Genomic DNA, 19,356 nt, shown 5'->3' on the forward strand with positions numbered 1-19,356 from the left:
GATTTGGATGTTTTAAATTAACCAGCACATTTATTTTTTTTACTTTTTTTGTTTGTTTGTTTGTTGTGGTGTGGCTCAGCCAGAGTCTTATAGACTTATAGCTGAGAATCTAAAGACTTAACCGTTGTCAAGAAGGCCTTGCAATTTCAAAGACTGCGGGTTTAAAGCAGACACACGATAAGTTTGTCAGCAATTATTAGAAGCATTGATTGCTCTAATTCCAACAAACGCTTTTCCACTTGCTGTTGATAAGGGTGTAAATGTGTTTCTATTTAAATACAAATAAAACATATATTTTTTTTCCCAGAGTACCCCTCTTTTGGGAGATGCTTGTCATTTATCACCAGAAACAAATGTGTTGTGTTTATATCTAAATCCGCCAGGGATGTGAATCATTTTGAACTGCTTTAAACTACCAGAAAGCCTGATGACGTTTCACAGCAGCTGTGTTGTAACCTTCCATTTTCAAACTTTTCTAAAGCGTAAATCTTTTCCCTGAATTTTCATCTACGTCTGTGATGTCGGGCATGGCCACCAGTTCCTGCGGTATGATGCAGGGGGTCTTTCTTCTGTTTTCTGTTTCCATTAGTTTTGCTCCTTCATGATGAAAAAAAAAAAAAAGGCAGAACAGCGAACTTTCAGTCCAAAACTGACAGCCGGTGTCCTGTCAGAAAAGAAGCTGCAAAGAAGGGAGGGGGGGGAGGTTGCAGGTCAAATACTGCATAATGTAGGGGCAGCTGTCTATTGGCAAATTTTCACACTGTGTTCAAGTTTGCTCAAAAGGAAAGGGAGAGCACAAGGCTTGACAGAATCAATGAGCGACACAAGCGCAGACTCTGGGGAAGCGGGGGTTGCAGCGAGGGAGAGGAACGATGAAGAACAGCTCTGCAGCGAGCCGGGCCCTGCTTCACTCTGGCCATGACTCATTCACGTGGACGGCCCTGTCACGGAGCGGACAGAGAGGGGAGGAGGGTGAGGAGTGGGCTGATGTGAGGGTGCACAGAGACAGGCGTCCATATGGCCCCCGAGGCACCAACGAGGTCCCGGTGACAAAAGGGGCCTCTGCTCTCCAGTCGTCTCCTCTTCAAACCTCTCTGGGAAATCTGTTCCAGAGAGCCTCTCACTTTCTCTGCGGGCCAGCTCAGGAATGCGCCGCCTGCAATCCAACACTCACTGGCTAGCTATTGTTTTTACGGCTGATGCACAGAATCTTACGTAACAGCCCGGGCCTTTTTTTTTTTTTTTTTTTGCACCATAGACTCTTGTGCCGAGACTTTAGAGAAGCTTTTGGGCCGAACACCTCTTTAATGTTCGGGACAAAGGACGGCGGCGCAGCAATAAACCCAATGACTCCCACCGGTATGAGGGGGGGGGCTTTCACGGTGTCAGATTTTCCTCAGTTGACTTCTTCATCCAAGTCCAAGAGATTTCCCAAACATAAAAAAAAACAAGAGATCTGTAACTAAAGGGGCTGTCAATACAGAATGGATTGCCTGGGGTTCATTTTTTTAGCGCCGGTTCTTCAAAGTGTCCAAGCCAAATCCTGGGAAACAAAGCAAGCAGGTGCTGTGTAGGAGGAGCTGTAAATCTGGCTTGGCGAATTAAGCCATTGCCTTGGCATTGTTCTGGCTGGCCTCTTAGCGGCTCCTGCTGGGGTGGGTGTTAGGTGGGGTGTTTTCTTCTATTTTTTTTTTTTTTTTTTTTTTTGTGAAGGTCTGCTTCCACAAATCTCCCAACATGGGGGCACCCCGCACATTTAACACATGCTCGTCCAGGCTGGAGCCCAGCTGCAGAGAGAGGAGAGAGAAACATTTCGGACAGGACGAGGGGCTTGATGCATGACAAAAACAGAAACAGGGACACTGAGCATCAAAGAACTGCTTAAATCTGTTTCCATTTTAAACATACATATTATTTTAAAAGGAAAACATATATTAAGAGGCGCTCCTATTTAGCATGTCTTAAAGGCTACAATGGTCCAGACTTACTTCATCGAGCTTTGATTCATTGCTGTAAAGCAGCAAGCTATTTCTCATTGGAGCCTCTGTGAGGTAGGTGGTAGGTTTCATTATTTGACCGTTGACCTCATAACAGATCAGGTGGCCAGGACACTGCTGTGGAATGTTACCCCCTTGACTCCTTTTTATTTTCTAATTTAAAGCTGTCAGCAGTTTGGAGTCGCCGCTTTGGTAACCTGCAGCAGTTCTGAACAGAAACAGTTCATCATTTTTACACATCCAAGGATACAGCCTTTATTTGGTCTCAATGAGTCGGTATTCAGGCTCTGTCAAGGTCTTGTAAAGTCTTTCTTTGGGTTTTATCGTTTTCTGTCAAGCTCTTGTGAAAGTTACAGCATTATGATGGTATTGTGTAAAAAATGTAGAATATAGACAAAAGAATAACAATCAGGTCTCACAAAACTATCTAGAGCAGATGAACGGTAACTAGAAGTATGTTTGTTTTTTTTTTAGGAAATTGAGAAAACAAGATCTCACAGAACTGGAGAGAGATGCTTTATTGTTCAGGTGATCTACCCACAGTAGCAAAATCAGACTGATGAAAAAAATAGAAATTCTAAATCGTTTCCATACATAATGTCGCATTTATTCTGTAAAATCATCTGAATCTAGGAGATTGTGCAACAGCCTTCTCTGACGCTGACTTCTCTGATTTTCTCTGGGATCTAGTTCTGGATGGTGGTTTGGATATTCTAAAACTGTAATCTCCTTCCAAAGAAGCTATCCTTTTATGGATTTTCATTAAAGCTTGGAATCACAGTGATCTGTAAAAAATAAAATTTGTCTTCATCTTCATCTTTCTAGCAGAGACCTGAAGGTTTTGGGTCAATAATGACTGATCTGTATCACTGTTCCCAATTTCACCCACCTTGACAAAACTTCAATGTCCATCTGAAGAGGAGTAACTCTGGACCATGATGCTGCCAGCACCATGTTTCCTATTGGCTACGGTGTTTTGGAGATCTGCTGTGTTGTGCCAAACCAACCGCTTTTGGATTGTGTGTGAAAATATAACTTTGGCTTCATTGGACTCATACCTCATTTTTCCTCAAGGTTTTCCAAGAGATCGTAGCCATGACCGGATGGTTTATGTGGAAGTCAGAGCATTTGTCTTCCAATGCTGCTCTGAGACATAATGTAGAATACAACAGATTGTTGGTATATTGTTGCCAACACAACCTGTACTAACCAAAGAAATCCTGCAGCTCCTCCGGCGGTCTAGGTGGCCTCTATGATCAGTTTTCTCTTCTTTTCTGTTATCCCATATTTTCTTATACATATTGTCTTCACAGTACCTTTGTTGATGTATAATCCCATGGATATTTCTGCGCCCTTCCCTTACCTCAAATATTTGTACAATAAGATCATTTTGGTCCTTGGTAAAATAGACCAGTACCCCTTCCAAGGACTCCAAAAAGGGTGGGTAATCTGAACTGCTGCTTGGCGCATAAGCGCAAACAACAGTCAGAACCCGTCCCCCCCCACACGAATGAGGAGGGTGGCCACCCTCTCGTTCACCGGGGAGAACCCCAACGTGCAGGCACCGAGATGGGGGGGCAACAAGTATGCTCAGCTCGGCGCCTCTCACCGGGGGCAACTCCAGAGTGGAAGAATGCCCAGCCCCTCTCGAGGAGACTGGTTCCAGAGCCAGAGCCATGCGTCCCAAGAGCCAGCTTCTGCAGCCAAGGATCGGAAAATGCATTAAACCTAAACATAAAAGTACTGTTGGTTAAATCATAAAAACTGTTGATCTTTAATTAAAAAAATAAACAAATTTCCTATAGTATACTACAATAATAAGCTCTGGTTTGAAAGAGAACTGTGTAACTTTTGTGGCTCTAAACAATATTTCTTTAGCTGGACCGAGGGCAAAAATGTCTCTGCGGGTTGCAAAGGTCGCTGACCCCTGGTCTAGATGATTTACAAGTTTGAATTCTACTGATTCACATTTGCATTTTCTTTTTCTGAATATCTAGCTGCTCCTTCAGCAAATGAAGCCATAGTAGCTGGTGGTCAGCATTAAGCATCAACGCTTCAAACTGCGCAACCGGCGTTTCCCTGCTGACAGCCGGAGGGGGCTCTACTGACAGCAGGAAGGTGATAGCATGAGCTTAAATACCGGCCGCGTCTCTCCACTTCCTCCACATAACTCCTTATTATCTCTGCACTTTATATCGGCTCAGTATTTGAGAAGTTCTGACTCAGAGGGAGAAGTTCGACTGAAGGCGCGCCACCTGCAAGTTTATCAAACCAGTCAGGCCCAAATCCTCTCATTAAATCTGAGCGCAGCTGCTGTCAAGGCCTCTTCTCTGTCTCACCTTTCACATTCTTCTTTCCTATCGAGCAGAGCAAACCTTCATCGTGTCCTCGAGCTCAAAGGGAGAATGCTCTTTTTTTTTTTTTTTTTTTTGGGAAGGGTGGGAGGGTGAGAGGTGATGAGCAGCTTACCTTTAGGAGGGATTAGCCTTATTAAAATGAAATGGTCTAGTCCTGAGTGACAGAGCAATGGAGGTGAAGCGGGGAAGAGGCTGTAGGGACAGAGGAGAGGCCCTACATTATAAGAGGCTTGGCCCCTGAGGATCTGAAGCACCGCTCCTGTGTGTTCTCCTTCCCTCCGTCCTCCACTTTCGCTTCTCTTTCTTTCTCTCTCTCTTCATCTACTTTTCATTTTTTTTCTCCCTTCTGTTCGGTTCTCTCATCACCGCCGGGGTTTAGAACAGCCAGATCTGTCAGCGCTGCGTCAAGAGATCTGCCCCCAGGGCCTCAGATGAGCTGCCAAGTACAGGGGCAAGACCGCGGGGGGAACAAAAGACCCCCCAAAAAACACACCAGAAAACAAGGGACCTTGGTACAATGTGTTTAATAGCTCTACTATTGACAGGCACTGATCTAAGGAATGTGTGCGCAGGGTCACTTTCTAAGGTTCTCAGGGTACGAGAGACGGACGCTGCTATGTACGGGGAAAACTTTGTCTCTGGGAAAGAAAACAAACCAGGTTAAACAGATGTGTTTTAACTGGTTTATATTTGTACATGTTTTAAACACATGTAAACACATAAAGGCGTGTAAACAAAGCTAAACGTGTGTGTGTGTCTTTTCCCTTCATTAGAAAGAACTGAAAACGTGTAAATATATATATATATATATATATATATATATATATATATATATATATATATATATATATATATAATTAGTTTGTGCTGGTAAATACAAATGGACCATATTTTTTAAAAGGGAATTTTCCTCTCTACTGTCGCTTCATGCATGCTCAGTATGAGGGATCGCTGCAAAGCCATCAATAATGCAGACGACTGTCCACTGTGGCTCTACGCTCTTTCAGGAGGAGTGAATGCTGCTTGGAGAGACTTGATGCAACCTGCTGGGTTTCCTTAGAGAGGAAACTTTCTGACCAATCCGTAGGATTTGACTTTGTAAAATGCCTTGAGATGACGTGTGATGTGAATTGGAGCTATATAAATAAAACTGAATTCAATTGAAATTACAGTTTAGCTGAATATGAATGTGCTGTCATGTCTGCCATGTACATTTGTATGAAGGAAACAATATCATCCGCTCATGGTACACTTGAAGACCTACCAAGACCTGACCGTCCGCCTAAACTGACAGGCAGCAAGGAGAGCATTCGTCAGCGAAGAAGCCAAGAGGCAAAAAACAAGTCAGAGAATCATGTGGCAAAGTCAAGGGTCATCACTCAATCTGATCTCAAAGTTCAATACAGGTCATTTGCAAAGAAAACCTGTCATGGCAAAAAAAAAGTCCCTGTTGACTATTTGAATCTCATTAAATCGTTAACAGGGCTATACAGTCTCCAGTAGACACGCTGCTACACTGTTTGAAAAGTACAAAATGCAAAGAAACGCAGTATTGTCGGCAGCAGTTATCCTGATCTCTGAACCTATCATTAGCAAATCCCTCTGATCTCCAAACTTTGAACCGAAGCAAAGTTAATTTGGATGTCATGCCACTAAAATGTTTCCCGGGTTTTGTTGTCAAAAATGTAAATGTAAACCAGAAATGAAACAGTGAAGTTACATTTTACGTAACATTTCTTCTGATGTAAGCTCTAACCTAAGGAACAATAAATCAGTGTCCACATGTGAACTTTGGTTACACAGAAAGTAAAAGAAGAAACCTTTTAGACAATGATCACAAGTATAGTTTTTCTGCAATCTAACTAATTCATACATTTTAGTGATGCCTAGAAGTTTTCATACTTTAAAGTCCATTCCCCATTGAGCTACATTGTTAATGCCGTGGTAGGACCATACACTCCTGGTGTGTGTGTGTGTGTATGTGTTTGTTTGTGTGTGTGTGTGTGTGTGTGTGTGTGTGTGTGTGTGTGTGTGTGTGTGTGTGTGTGTGTGTGTGTGTGTGTGTGTAGCTGGCTGGCTGGTTGACTTGCCACTATCGTGACTCAAAGGTCAGCAGAGATTAAGGGAGCACATGAGGAGGAGGAGGAGAAGAAGAGCAGGTCTCCTTTCACATGCAGGTGGCTGTCGAGGATGTGTGCCTAACTGGGCTCATATCTCTTCTGTCCCAAATTAGAAAGGAACAACAGTTGAGCTCACTACGTCAGACCCTCTGATATCAAGTGGGTGACCCTGACCCATCCAAAGAGGCACTGCGTTAGAAACGCACTGCAAAAACGAAACTAAAATTGAGTCAAATTTTCTTGAACTGAGTGCATTTGTCCTTGATTTGAGCACGTAAATAAGATGATTTGCCAATGCAATGAGATTTTTGCACTTAAAATAGGAACAAGTCATCTCTAGCATCCTATTTCAGGTGCAGTATATCTAATTATCTTATTTTAAGGGTCAAAATACTTCTTCCATTGGCAGATAATCTTATTTACCTGCTCAAATCAAGGACAAATGCACTAATTTCAAGAAAATATGACTTATTTTTAGTTCCGTCTTTGCAGTGCGGTGCCTTTGTCTTCAGTGGAGATCCCACTGTTCCTTTTACTGGGCCTTCAAGGGAAGCTTGAGTTAATATTAAATAAAGTACATTTAGAAATGGGAACTGTTAGGAGCCAACGCTTTTCCCTATGTTTACAGATTTATTAAGTTATGAATAAATATTTCAGCTAGAGTGGATCCTTCTCTGTTCGTACCTCACAAAAGACCCTCGAAATAACTCTGAAGTTGACACGAACATTATTCTCCGTGTGAAAGATTATATACTCTCTGAGACCGCCAGAGGAATTTCTGGCTCTGTCTTCACATAAATACCAGACAGGACGTGTTTCTGGAGAAAGGACATGTGGGAATTTAAACAGCACTGTGCGGTGTCGACAGATATGTGTACATTCTGTATCCTAAAAACTTTCTCATACCTGCGCAGCGCAGCTATAAAAAAACGTGATCTGAAACCTATGAAGTGACATCAAACACGGCTGAAAACCATTTAGTGCTGAAAGGCCTCTGGCAACTTTGACTTCTCATGCCATTTGCCAGAGATTTGTATCTCCTCAGTCAGAGCCATGAGAGCAACCTCGTCTAACTTCTTTCTACATTCATTGCACATTTTTTTTGTATTATTTGCAATAATATAATTTAAAGAATCAAATTTTCTACATGTGCTACTACTCAGATTAATATTCGTTTTTAGGAGCTACGGTAAATTCATTTAGCTTTATAGTTAAAATGCAGCTGCACTCTGGGAATGTCCCTGAAGCCAAGCGTCAGTCTGGGAGATTCCCACAGGCCAACATGGGCTATTCCCCTATGAAGTTATCCACAGACTACTGAGGTTAGGGTGCAGTGTTTCCAGAATGTTCCCAGAACTCACCAACAAATCTAATAGGAGCAAAAAAACTTGTTAAGTTATGAGGATGTTTTGCCTTTAATTTCTAATGAAACATCAAAGCCTTTGAAGAAACCGTTGAATCATTCAACTGATAGTTTGTGTTACCATGCCGCTAGCTAGGAAACCAACGCGTGTTTGTGTGGGTTTTAGGAGTGCTTTTCAAACGAATGAATTCCAAGCTTGGTGTGGTTGCAGGAATAGGGATTAAAGACAACAATAAAAATGTATCACTCTGTGTTTTTGTGTTTACGCGCTGCAGTTTCTTGCAGAATCACTGCAGCAGTAACAGCCAAGTTTAGTAACAGAAAAACAATCAGTCTTTGTACAATACAGGCGAATCTTCGTAAAGCAGATTATCATTGAAAAGGTTTTTCTTTCAAGAATGATGCCAAATATAAATTTGCTCCACTTACGTGGAAGTGTGCCTGAGGCAGATCTAACATCTGACAAACAAAGGCATTGTAATGGCGGTGATAATAAAGCTGACAGTGTTTCCAGAGGCACTTTTGCATTATCTACCAAAGAAGAAAGGGGGAGGGGATCACAAACAAGTTGAATTACAAACAAAGTTGTACATCAATTCAGTGAAGTTACCAACGGACAAATTGGTGATGAAACGCAAGTTTCTATATCTCAGTTAAAGTGTATATTAGTACCTTAAAGTAGTTACTGTAGACTGCAGTAGATGTTTTCATGCTGCTATCAAACTATCCATGCCAAGAATTTACATTGAAATTCTGTATCACTGCGAAGTTTACATTATATAACCTATTAGGCTTTGTGCAAAATCAAAGTCCTGTTAACTGATCATTGCCTTACCTTTAAATTCAACCACTAAGCATATAATGTAATTATGGGGAAAAAAAGCTGAATATTTGCTTGCAGTTACCTTCATAGAGACGATCAAGCTATGGTTCTTCGAAAAATGACTGTTGTGTTCAGCTGCTCATGAGGTCAGCCGCAGGTCTTTATCTATCTATCTATCTATCTATATATATATATATATATATTTTTTTTTTTTTTTTTCCGAGACTTCTTTTAGGTTTTGGGAAAATAATAAACTGTACCACCCTTTAAACGTTCGAGATAGCATGTGTCTGAATTGCTCTTTCTGCACTGAGAACGTTTAACCATTTTTTCCTATGTTTTTTTTTTTTTTTTATGAAATCCCTCAGACCACAATGCATTCATAAAGCAAAATCCTGACAGTGTTGTTGGAGCTAAAGGGCTTGCAGCTCCTGCAGTAAAGGGCGTTTCACTTTGGGACAGAGAAGTAGCCATTGCGATCGCCGATTGGTCAGTTGCTGACAAGCCTCCAGGCTTGAGTGACAGGTGCAGTCACATCAATTAAGAAGTGATTAATTATCATATTTACATTATATTTAAAATGTTGCTTTTATTTTATTTATTTATTTTTACTATTTTGAATGTTTAAATTTGTTCTATAAGTTATGTTAAATTTATGGGGGAAAAAAAACATTAAAATGGAAAGAAACAGCTCAAAAAGATGCAGCACCCAAGCATGAACATAAAATAATATCTTTATTATGACCATATTTTTCTGAATCGAAGCAATGCGCTTAACTGTTCAGTTAGTAATGTGTTCAGTGTGGCACTTTCTTCTCTAAAGGACAAAGAGGATGAGATAGAAATAAATTATATAATCTAAAAAATGATGCAGCAAAAGAATTGCAATTGTCTGCAGATGGATTTTGCAATAACCAATATAATAACGTGTATTAAACACTGTATCCATGCTGTAAGCAATCAACTTTACCCTTAAGTTTCATCTGGGTGCCACTTTGCTAACTTAAATATTTCTTGGATTTTAAGTTCAATTTGCATGTTAATAAATTATCAAAATAAAGAAATGATCTTCTTCAGTGAGTTCTATGAATGACACTGAGTTTTCTAAGCATGCAGATGGTTTAAAAGCAACCCTATGGTCTATGTTTTAATCGATTCATTCAGCTGGCTTGCAGGCAAAGACCAAGCGAGATGGTCAGATATTGTCATCATGTGTCATGACTGAGAAATTACCTTTTAAATATTAAAAAACAATACTTATTTTTTTATTAGTGTGGACTGCTTCCTTAAAGGTGATTATTCTAGAGAGAAAAAAAACGGTTTCCTAAACATTCAGGTCCATCTTCATATGGTGATAAAGAACAAATTACTGGCTATGCAAGCACAACACTTGTTTTTTTTCCCCCTAATCCACAGAAGGGTCACCACAATGGCTTCTATATTTATGTTATTTCTTCAAGTCGAGCTTTAAGTAAATATTGTATATCTTAAAATGTTAGATATGACCTCAAAATGTAATAAACTTTGTACCGTATCCAGTGAAATCATGTAGTGATAATGTAGTCACTTTTTGGCTATGCAACCATATTTATAAATATCTTGTGCACCTTACAGACAAAACCAATCTCTCCCTCTAGGTCCTTTGGAAGAAAATTTAATGCAATCATCAGTTTATCTAAGTAACAAGTGGTCAAACAAATATGCATACATTATAAAATAGTCTTATTTTACACATAAATATGAAATTCAATGGCAGATGAGACAGAGCCTTGTTTATGTTGGTAAAGCTTTTGACCATGCAACGTTCAGTACCATAAAAAACATCAAAAGTCATGAACACAGCTTAGTCCGCCAGACACAAATTTGCCCAAATATATACACAACATAATAACAATACCAATAGCATGAGTTTATATTTTACAGCTAAAGTTGAATCATTAGACCAGCACATTAAGATGTGTACATGTAGCTCAAAGGGAGATTTACATGACTGTTGTCAACACTACAAGGTCATCAGATGTTTGTTTTTTTAAATACGCCATTGAAATATAGGATGTAAAAATAATATATTCCAAATACATTTATATAATTATATACATATCCATTTAGATTAAATACTGATCACTCTGAATCCCTGGATTGCTGAAAATCTCCTTTGTTGCTTTAGACAGCAAGGTAACAGATGCTAACTGGATGAGGCCTCATAAATTTCAGTAAAGAAAAATGATGTCATCATCTGTTTAACTATTTAGCTTATGGTCTTCTGTTATAGAATAGAGGAGCAACCCCACATTCATTTTAGCTTGTTTTAGGAACACATAAAGAAAGGGTTGTTTGTTCCAAAGACGGACTAGCTAGCTTGAGTCTTCATGCTAAGCTAAAATAAGCTAAGCTGATTTCTCTCTTACCGCAACAATTGGCCAAATATCAACATTATCTGTTGCTGTAGATGAGAAGATACACGTCACGACCATGTCTTTCCTATTTTAGATAAGCAGAAAAACATCATAACAAAGAAAATGTAGCTTTTGTTTTTACAAAGCTAGGTTAGCCAGTGCTAGCTTTTATGCTAAGCTAAAATAAGCCAAGTAACACTATCTTCTCTCTTACTGCACCTTATTTTTAGCTACCAAAGAGGGTGTCAAAGCTCCCATCTAAGAGCTAATTCAATATGTGAACTTAGCATTTAACATTTAGTTGCTTGTAAGATAAATAAATTAATGTTTATTTTTTATCTTTAACAGGAGTTTTCAGGTAGTCCATTTTCTCACTGCATTCAGATCACAGCCAGATTTATTTTATCGCCATAAAGTATGATAATCTACATCACTACCTGCCTAATAAGTGCATTATTGTTGTATATTTTAATACCTAGACAGAAAAGCTCTCCGTTGCCTTAAAAAGGAAATCCACTTTAACAAAAGATGTTGACATGTGTCTCCTAAAAACTGGTTTGTTCAAAACTTTGATTTGTTGCAAACATTGACACAAAAACTTGGGTCTTGATATTAAGACCGGTCTGTATTCCATTCCAATAGAATTAAATAGTCAGTATTTCCTGTTTGTTAACAACTCCAAAACCAGATCGAATTTAATAGCGGCAAGCTACAACAGCCAGCCAACTTTATCAACTTGAAACAAGGTTGCATTAAATGTAAAACTGACACATTGGTTCAGACACAAGGATGAGCTGAGAGCATCAAGACCGTGTTCAGTTTGTAAATTGTTTCATAAAATTGTTTCACTAGCTTGTGGAGCACATAGTGCAAAGGGTACCTGCTATAAATGAAAAAGAAACACATTAACTTTTTAGTGGAACTGGTGACTACTAAATTGGAAAGTGTTTTGTTTGTTCAAACTTTCAGGAAACAACGTATTTTCTTTCAGGGTGGATTATCCTCTTGACGGACCACCTTCACACAATTAAGGCACCTTTTAAACCCTCGAGGGGTCAATGGGTTCTTCTAATAAGAAGAAAAGCAACAATAACAATATGGAACACAGAACAGGAATTATACAAACCGACAGACACAACATGATCCGGGACGCACGAAAAAAACCAAAGAAACAAAACTTTATGGAATGTCTGTGGGTAAGGTAGAAATTCTAGAGGTGCCCTGTTTCGCTTCTCCTCCTTTCACCTTGTAACTTAATACAGCAGCACCACAAGCCACAGGATCCCTGTGGAAACACTGTAGCTGCTTGTGAAGCACCCTGATCAGGAAAGCAGGTCCTTCTCAAACCTCGTGTGTGTGTGTGTGTGTGTGTGTGTGTGTGTGTGTGTGTGAGTCTACAAATGGATGTGTATGTGCCTGTGTAGTAGTCAGTATCCAACGTTGAGCTTGTTCTTGTTGAGCTCTCGTTCCAGGTTTCCTATGAGAGTGTCGATGCTCTCTTGCAGGTCTCTCAGGTTCACTCTGTTACTCAGAACAGGACTGATGTCCTGGATTTTCATGTAGGCCTGGTAAGTATGCTCCTTAGGCAGCCGAGCTGGCAGGATGTGGTTAAACACTTTCTCCTCTGCCTCTTCAAAAGCCTGCCTGTTGTTTAAGCAATCACTCTTCCTTTCTTTCTCCTCCTCCGCCTTTCCGTCCGGCTTTCGCACCAAATCCTCTCTTAGAGATTCTTCCTCCACGACAGGATCAAACACAGGACTTGTGGCCTTCTCCTCGTCTTCTTCTGTCGTGTCCTTCTCGTGGACCTCCTCAGCCGCGTCTGTATCCTCAGAGGGCACGTCGTCGTAGTCCGCCTCTTCTTTGCTGGGAGGCAGCAGCATTTCAGAGGGGAAATAACTTTCGCCGCACCTGCTCCAGTCACCAGCATACCTGTTGCTGGGGCTGTCCAGACGGCCCGGTTTGGGCCGCAGGACGCCTGCCATCTCTGCTTCGCTGAGGTTCAGAAACTGGGGGCGCTCTTTTCTACGTCTCAGAGGAGGGGCTGACAGAAGGTCGAAGGAGGCCGGAGCCAAATAGGCTGCAGGGGAGCGATTGGAGGGCGGGTCATTTGGGTCCACAACTACAGTGAGAGAGACGAAAGAGAGAATAAGGTCATAAAAAGCTAAAAAATTTATGATAGGTAACAGAGTTTGTTTAAAGATTCAGAAATTATGTAATTAAAGGTGCATCTCAATAATTGAATTTATTATACTAATTCAGTTTATAATTTAAAGCTTGTATATCATATAGATTTCTTGCACAAGGGCTGAAATATTTCAAGCTTTTATTCCTACGTTTTAAGACTGTCTCAGCTAATGAAAATCCAACATTCAGTTTCTCAGAAAATTTTAATATTACATGAGACAATTAGGAGAAAAAAAAGGCTTTTTAATATAGAAATGGAGTGTTGTGACCAATATCATCGTAGGGAAGAACGGCAACTTGTCAGTTGTCCTACAGAGAGTTGATGAATGTCTATAAATAGGGCAAGCCATAAAAGCTCATTGCCAAAACAGCTGGCTGTTCACAGAGGGAAATATCCAGATATATTCATAGAAGGTTGAGTGAAAAACAAAGTGTCAAATAAAAAAAATCTGAATCAGAATCATTTTTATTCAACCGTGGTAATGCGCAATCAAGGAATATGACGTCGGCTATAGCGTTGGTAACATACATTTCAACAGCATGTATATTTTTGTATATATGTAAAGAAAATAAGAAGGGAAATTTTGAGTCGTGAAAATAATACTTGTCAGGCTGTTGGGGGGTTATTTGTGTTCATCAGAGACAGCCAGGGGGGAGGAAACTATATCTGTGGTGGCTGGTTTTTGCAAATAGAGCTCTGTAGCGGTGACCTGAAGGTAATGGTTTAAACACTTTAAACAATGTGTGTGCTGGATGTGTGGGGTCTGCAGAGATGTTAGCAGCCCTTTCCTGAACCTTGACCTGTACTTTGTAAAACTTTGAACAAGCAACAGGGATAACCTTGCCTGGCTTAAATCCCATCGAGATGGTATGCAGGGTTTTGTTAGGAGGGAGATGAGAGACAAAACAACAGAAAAGGTAAATACTGCTATTAAAGAAATATGGGCTTCCTTAAATCCTCAGCAGACCCTATTCTGCAAAGATGCAGTAGTTCATAAAAAAGCCCATCACCAAGTATTGAATGCTTGCACAGTAAAGTGCATCTCTGTATTAAAAGTTATTTTTTTATTTTGTTTTTGGAATATTAAGCGTTTCTGAGAAACTAAAGTTCAGTATTTAGTAGCTCTAAACTATTTTCTTTGTAATTAAGAGAAATAAATACTTGAAATAAAACATGGTGTGTAATTAATATTGTGCTGAATTAATGAAAATAACCAGAACCAACATTTTCAATCACATAATTTGAGATTATGGAATATATGATCCTGGAATTAGTCTGCAGTTACTCGATCAGGCATGGATTTTCATAAAGCCCTGTTGGTCATGCAAACCCAAATTAAAATAGTGTTTAGATTAGGACCCTGCAGAACATCTCATTTTACATTGATTGATAATGTTCCTGATTTAAGACAATCATTACAAATCATAAGCAAACAAAAACCAACCACCTAATCAAAAAAAAAGTCCCATCTAGTGTAGGGCTTGGCCCTGTTCTGTACTTCACATACAGTTGCTTACAGTGTGGCTTCTCTTTCCTTCAATGCAAAGAAGGCAAAAGTACTTCAGCTTGGGTAACTCAATGCATCTTAAAAGGGGTCTCTTTCCGGAAAGACAAAAAAACAAAATTATGAAAACCTGCAACATTGTCGATTAAACTTTGAAGGATAAGTCATTTACTGTAATATAACATGCTCTGGGGCCCCATGTATGAACCTTATGCACGCTCATAAAACATGCAGTGCACTGTTTTAAGCACAACTCGGGAAGCATAAAAATTAACGTCGCGTGACAGAGTTCATGCAAACGTTTGACCTGCCGTGAAAATGTGCGGCAGCCACGCTAACTTTTTTTAGTCGACGCCCAAATACACTGAAATTAGACTCCGTTTTAGTTAGCTCACGGAGCTTCAAACCTGACGTTTTTTCATGAGTTCGAGCTTTTACGTTACAAACCTGAACAAAAGGAACATCAGTAGCTGATTTCCTGATGGAATCAGAGCTTCGACTGCACGCATATTGCCACAACTCATGATTCTGCTATACTAATAATTATAATTATTCTCATTAAATTGATTGTGCTGGGAACAGAATAAGAGCCGGCTCTGTGAGCTGACGTCTAGGTAGTTTTCTATATGACACCACGTCTCGTTTTAAAGAATTAAAGTGTGTGTGGGGGACAGACTTCCTCATCGAAATAGCCAGTTTCTTTAATGAGTCGCTGATGTCACTCAAAAAGCTGCTGGTTTGCTCTCATTCACTGCAGATCTCCCTCCAGTGACGTTGCCGTTTGTAATTTGGACACGTGGTGCGTGCCTTCCGGGTATTTTTACTGATTTGCACGCATGCATTCAGGGGTGGGGACAGGGCGCCCCGAGATACACGCGAACTTCCGCGTCATTTCCTGCACCACCGACCACTTTTAGTATGAAAGCTGCGCCATCTGTCATGCATGAGGCTCCTGAACACTGAAAAAACCCTCCAGGGCCACAAAGGGGGAAAAATTAATAATTTCTGTAAGTCATGTTTGCATTGGTGTTGAAAAGCGATTTCACGGTGGAACTGTTCACTTTTTAAAGACGTCTAAGCGGTAATATTCTAAGTAAGTGAAGGGACGTGCCAACTGGAACGCATGCTGAAGTCACACCGCCACACGCTGTGATTTTTTTCGCCAGCCAACTGGACTGTTTACCCGCCGTTGACTAAACAGGGTTGTAAAATGAACCAAAGCGGTTGTTATGGAAGCATCAAGTGACGGCACCAGTGAAAAGAAGAGTGAGCGATCACACAGAGCTAACAGGGTCTGATTACCTTGTCTGTCTTTATCCCAGTGTGCCCATTTCTGACTGCGTTGGATAGGGACAAAGCACAGTTAGTGCTAAGAGTCATGCTCAGGAGTTAGAAAAGATTACTGCTGAATTCATAAGGAGATCACAGATTTGTTTTGTTTTTTTCCCCCCAGTGGTCTCAGAGCAGAAATACGAATGAGTTATGAAACGTTGTTTTTGTATGTAAGCCTTGGTTCAGCTGATTACAATAGCTTTTGCTTAGTGTATATATGTTCAGCAGGTGCATACAACGGCAAACATGAGGCTACAGACTGAAGCGATTGTGGTTTGAACCAAACAGAAATTATCCTCCCTGTTCAGACGCATTTCAGACATGATTCACTGACGGTATGAATTAAATCATTAACTGAGAGGAGGATAAAAAGAAACGACTACAAAAAAAACATTAAAGATAGTCACTCTATAGGCGGTTCACTCACTTCCGTGAACCGCCTTTAGAAGACTTGTCCAATAAGTTGAGCTTTCATAAGAAAAATAATTTCCATAGTTTAGCAAATAAGAGTGGGCAAATATTGCCAAGCCAAAACGCAGACATACTTTCGACCAAAAAAACCCGGCCGTTGTAATCAAATAAATAAGTAAATTAAATAAAAAAAAGCATTATCATCTGGTTGCGCTCACTTACGCTTATGCCCTAAAACATTACTGTTTATTTTTCAATGGAGCTGCAGAGTAAAAAAGTCGCATTAAAGGTGGCAAAGCTTCTGAAATGACTTTTCATGGTTTCAGTTTTTACCTTCATGTGTAGACTTTTTAAATAGAATGTAGATCCTGCAGATGTGCACCACTGGATAGGCACAAATGATACAAAACAATGACATAGTAATACTTGTATCACGTTATATTTCGCAGGTGCTCTGCACTGATAAGAAAACCCCCTCAATTCAGGCTTCTGTCTTCTAAATAATTTACCTCATAATTATTTGACCGCTTGGGAACAACTAGAAATGCTATATTTTACAACACAAAAAAATGGTAAATTGAGCCCAATAAACAATGACGTCCTTATTTTGACCCTGATTGCACTAGAACGTCAGGACGGAGGAGCTCATGTAAACAGATGCACACCAGCGCCATGACCAGGGCAGGACGATACAGAAAAAAAAAGCATATTGATAAAACAGAAATCATATTGATCGATGTCGATAATTATCAACAAATTCCAAAACATGTATTTTAAGCGCAGCCCTGGTCATTTTATGCGGTTGCTTAGCGACTTATTTTTAGATACAGACACAAACACTGAATTCAAACTTAACCTTTTATTCAACCAGCTTTTTACCAAAAACTGCAAGTTTTTAAAAAAAGAAAAAAAAAAAAGAACACGTGCTCTCTGAACTCTTTAAAGGGGGCGGAGCTTGGTTCCTGAAACTGCGTTGTGATTGGCTGGGAGGATGTAATGACTGTAATATTAACCTACACGATAGGCTATAATGCAAAAGGAAGGAAAACTCTTATTCTATTGAACTTTTTATTGACCATTTTTTATATCATCGATATAGGTCTATCGATCGATATATATTTTTATTGAATTATCATCCAGCCCTAGGCACGACACACACCACCCTCTAGCCGTTGCTGTCAATGAAAACATCCACCCTTCCTCTCACACTGTTAGAAAACGGGCTTATGACACTCGACACACAGCGGCCCATCAGCTTGTCAGCCTCTCTCACACTTTCTGTAAACGCTGCCAGTGTTTCCCCGTCGGCAGGCGTCGGATGCCCTCGCCTTTGCCTCGAAACGCGCGCCACAGGGGCCTGAGCAACGTTGCCTCGGAGGGGGGCTGGAATGTGTGTGTGAGAGGCGTGAAGTGGCGGCTGAAAATATCCCATAATGATTGTGAAATGTTAGGGTGAAGCTCCGTGGGCTGAAGGGTAAGGTTAAGTCTGGAATGTCTTTAATTACAGTCCAGGCGTCCTCCAGTCCGTGCTGGGGAAGCGGATGGAATGGAGGTGAGGGCGTAAACAAAGGCTTGGACCTGGAATGGAAGCTTTTTGTAGAAGTTATTACAGATGGCAGCCAGGGTGCATCAGCTGGAGACAGAAAAGAGCAGGAACTCAGCTCAGGAATTTCTTTGGTCTAAAACTTGCACCCAACTGCCTTTATAGCTATCCCTATGGATAGGCTTAATCAGCAAGAAATACTTTTTTTTTTTATAAAGTTCAACCTGTGCTTCCACTTACATATTACTTCTCACACAGACTCCCTCTCTAGATCTTCTTTTTGCTTGTTAATGCACATTTCCTACTTTTTTGTAAAGGGCCAATAACTTATCTAATCCTGTAAAACCTGTAAATCTTCAGTGTACGGATAGAACATAGATGGCCTTTTCATTGCTTTTCAAAATAGATAAGGCTAATAGGTAGATTAAACGGACACGATGACATAAAAAAGCTTTTAGGTCGAGATGAGTGTTCTGATCCGTTGCTGTGTTTCAGTGCTGATCAGAATAAATTTCATCTATCTAGGGCTGAACAATTAACCACATTTTCAATATAATCGTGATTTAAAATAACGCAATTTCCAAATCGCAGAGGTCTGCAATTTTTGGCTATGTAACAATTAGGGAATTAGACACGTCCATTAGGTGTTAGAAATATGTTTGAAGTGGGTTAGCCTCCACATGGAAGGGAAGACAGTTGCAGCAGTGAGATAATCTAATTTTATTACTTGTTTTGGAGTTTGTATAATCATACATAGCATTAAGTACTAGTCAATCAGTTTAATACATAGACTTGCTTGTTGGTTGGACTTTGCACTTTATCTTCTACAAGGATTGATGTCTAATTAAATTAAAAGCTGTTCTCTTGAATAATATTCTGATCAATAGAAACATTAAAAGTTCATATTTAAAATAGTCCTTGTTTACAAACATCTTTATTTAGAGGCCATTTTTGTTGCTTGTGGTTAATGCAGAGAAAAGTCAAAATTGCAATTTGGATTGAAATATATTGTAGGCAGAACGCAATCATTACTGCTCCGAGTTTAGATACTGTGGGTCTTTTAGCAACTAATCCACATGGCGAGGAAACAAATTGATTTGTTGTTTGTATATATTTTGAAACACATGATAAATTAAACTGGAAAAAAAATTGCATTAAATCACAATATTAAGAAAAAAAATCGCAATTAGATTATTTTACAAAATCGTTCAGCCCTTACGTCTATCTCAGTTCAGAATGTTTGTGTTTTGAATTACAGTTTATTTTATGAGCAGAAATACACCATTGTTGTGAATTAAAGGCCTGTTGAACTTTTAAATCCATGG

At 39.9% G+C, this 19,356-nt stretch overlaps 1 protein-coding gene across 2 annotated transcripts in view; it reads right to left on the minus strand.

The window, feature by feature from the left end:
• Positions 1 to 10,297: 10,297 nt before the first annotated feature.
• The window catches only part of syde2 (synapse defective 1, Rho GTPase, homolog 2 (C. elegans)), a 58,712-nt gene continuing 49,653 nt past the window's right edge, over positions 10,298 to 19,356 (minus strand). Inside the window, exons 8-9 of one of the 2 annotated variants that reach the window (XM_036140882.1) lie at positions 12,448 to 13,175; positions 10,298 to 12,417 (exon numbers count right to left, since the gene is read on the minus strand). In XM_036140882.1, coding sequence (XP_035996775.1) covers positions 12,484 to 13,175 — 692 coding nt within the window. In that variant the 3' untranslated portion in view covers positions 10,298 to 12,417; positions 12,448 to 12,483. The other variant, XM_012877968.3, reaches the window with a different exon arrangement.

The sequence above is a fragment of the Fundulus heteroclitus genome, chromosome 9 (assembly GCF_011125445.2).
Source record: "Fundulus heteroclitus isolate FHET01 chromosome 9, MU-UCD_Fhet_4.1, whole genome shotgun sequence".
In the NCBI taxonomy this organism is placed as follows: domain Eukaryota; kingdom Metazoa; phylum Chordata; class Actinopteri; order Cyprinodontiformes; family Fundulidae; genus Fundulus; species Fundulus heteroclitus.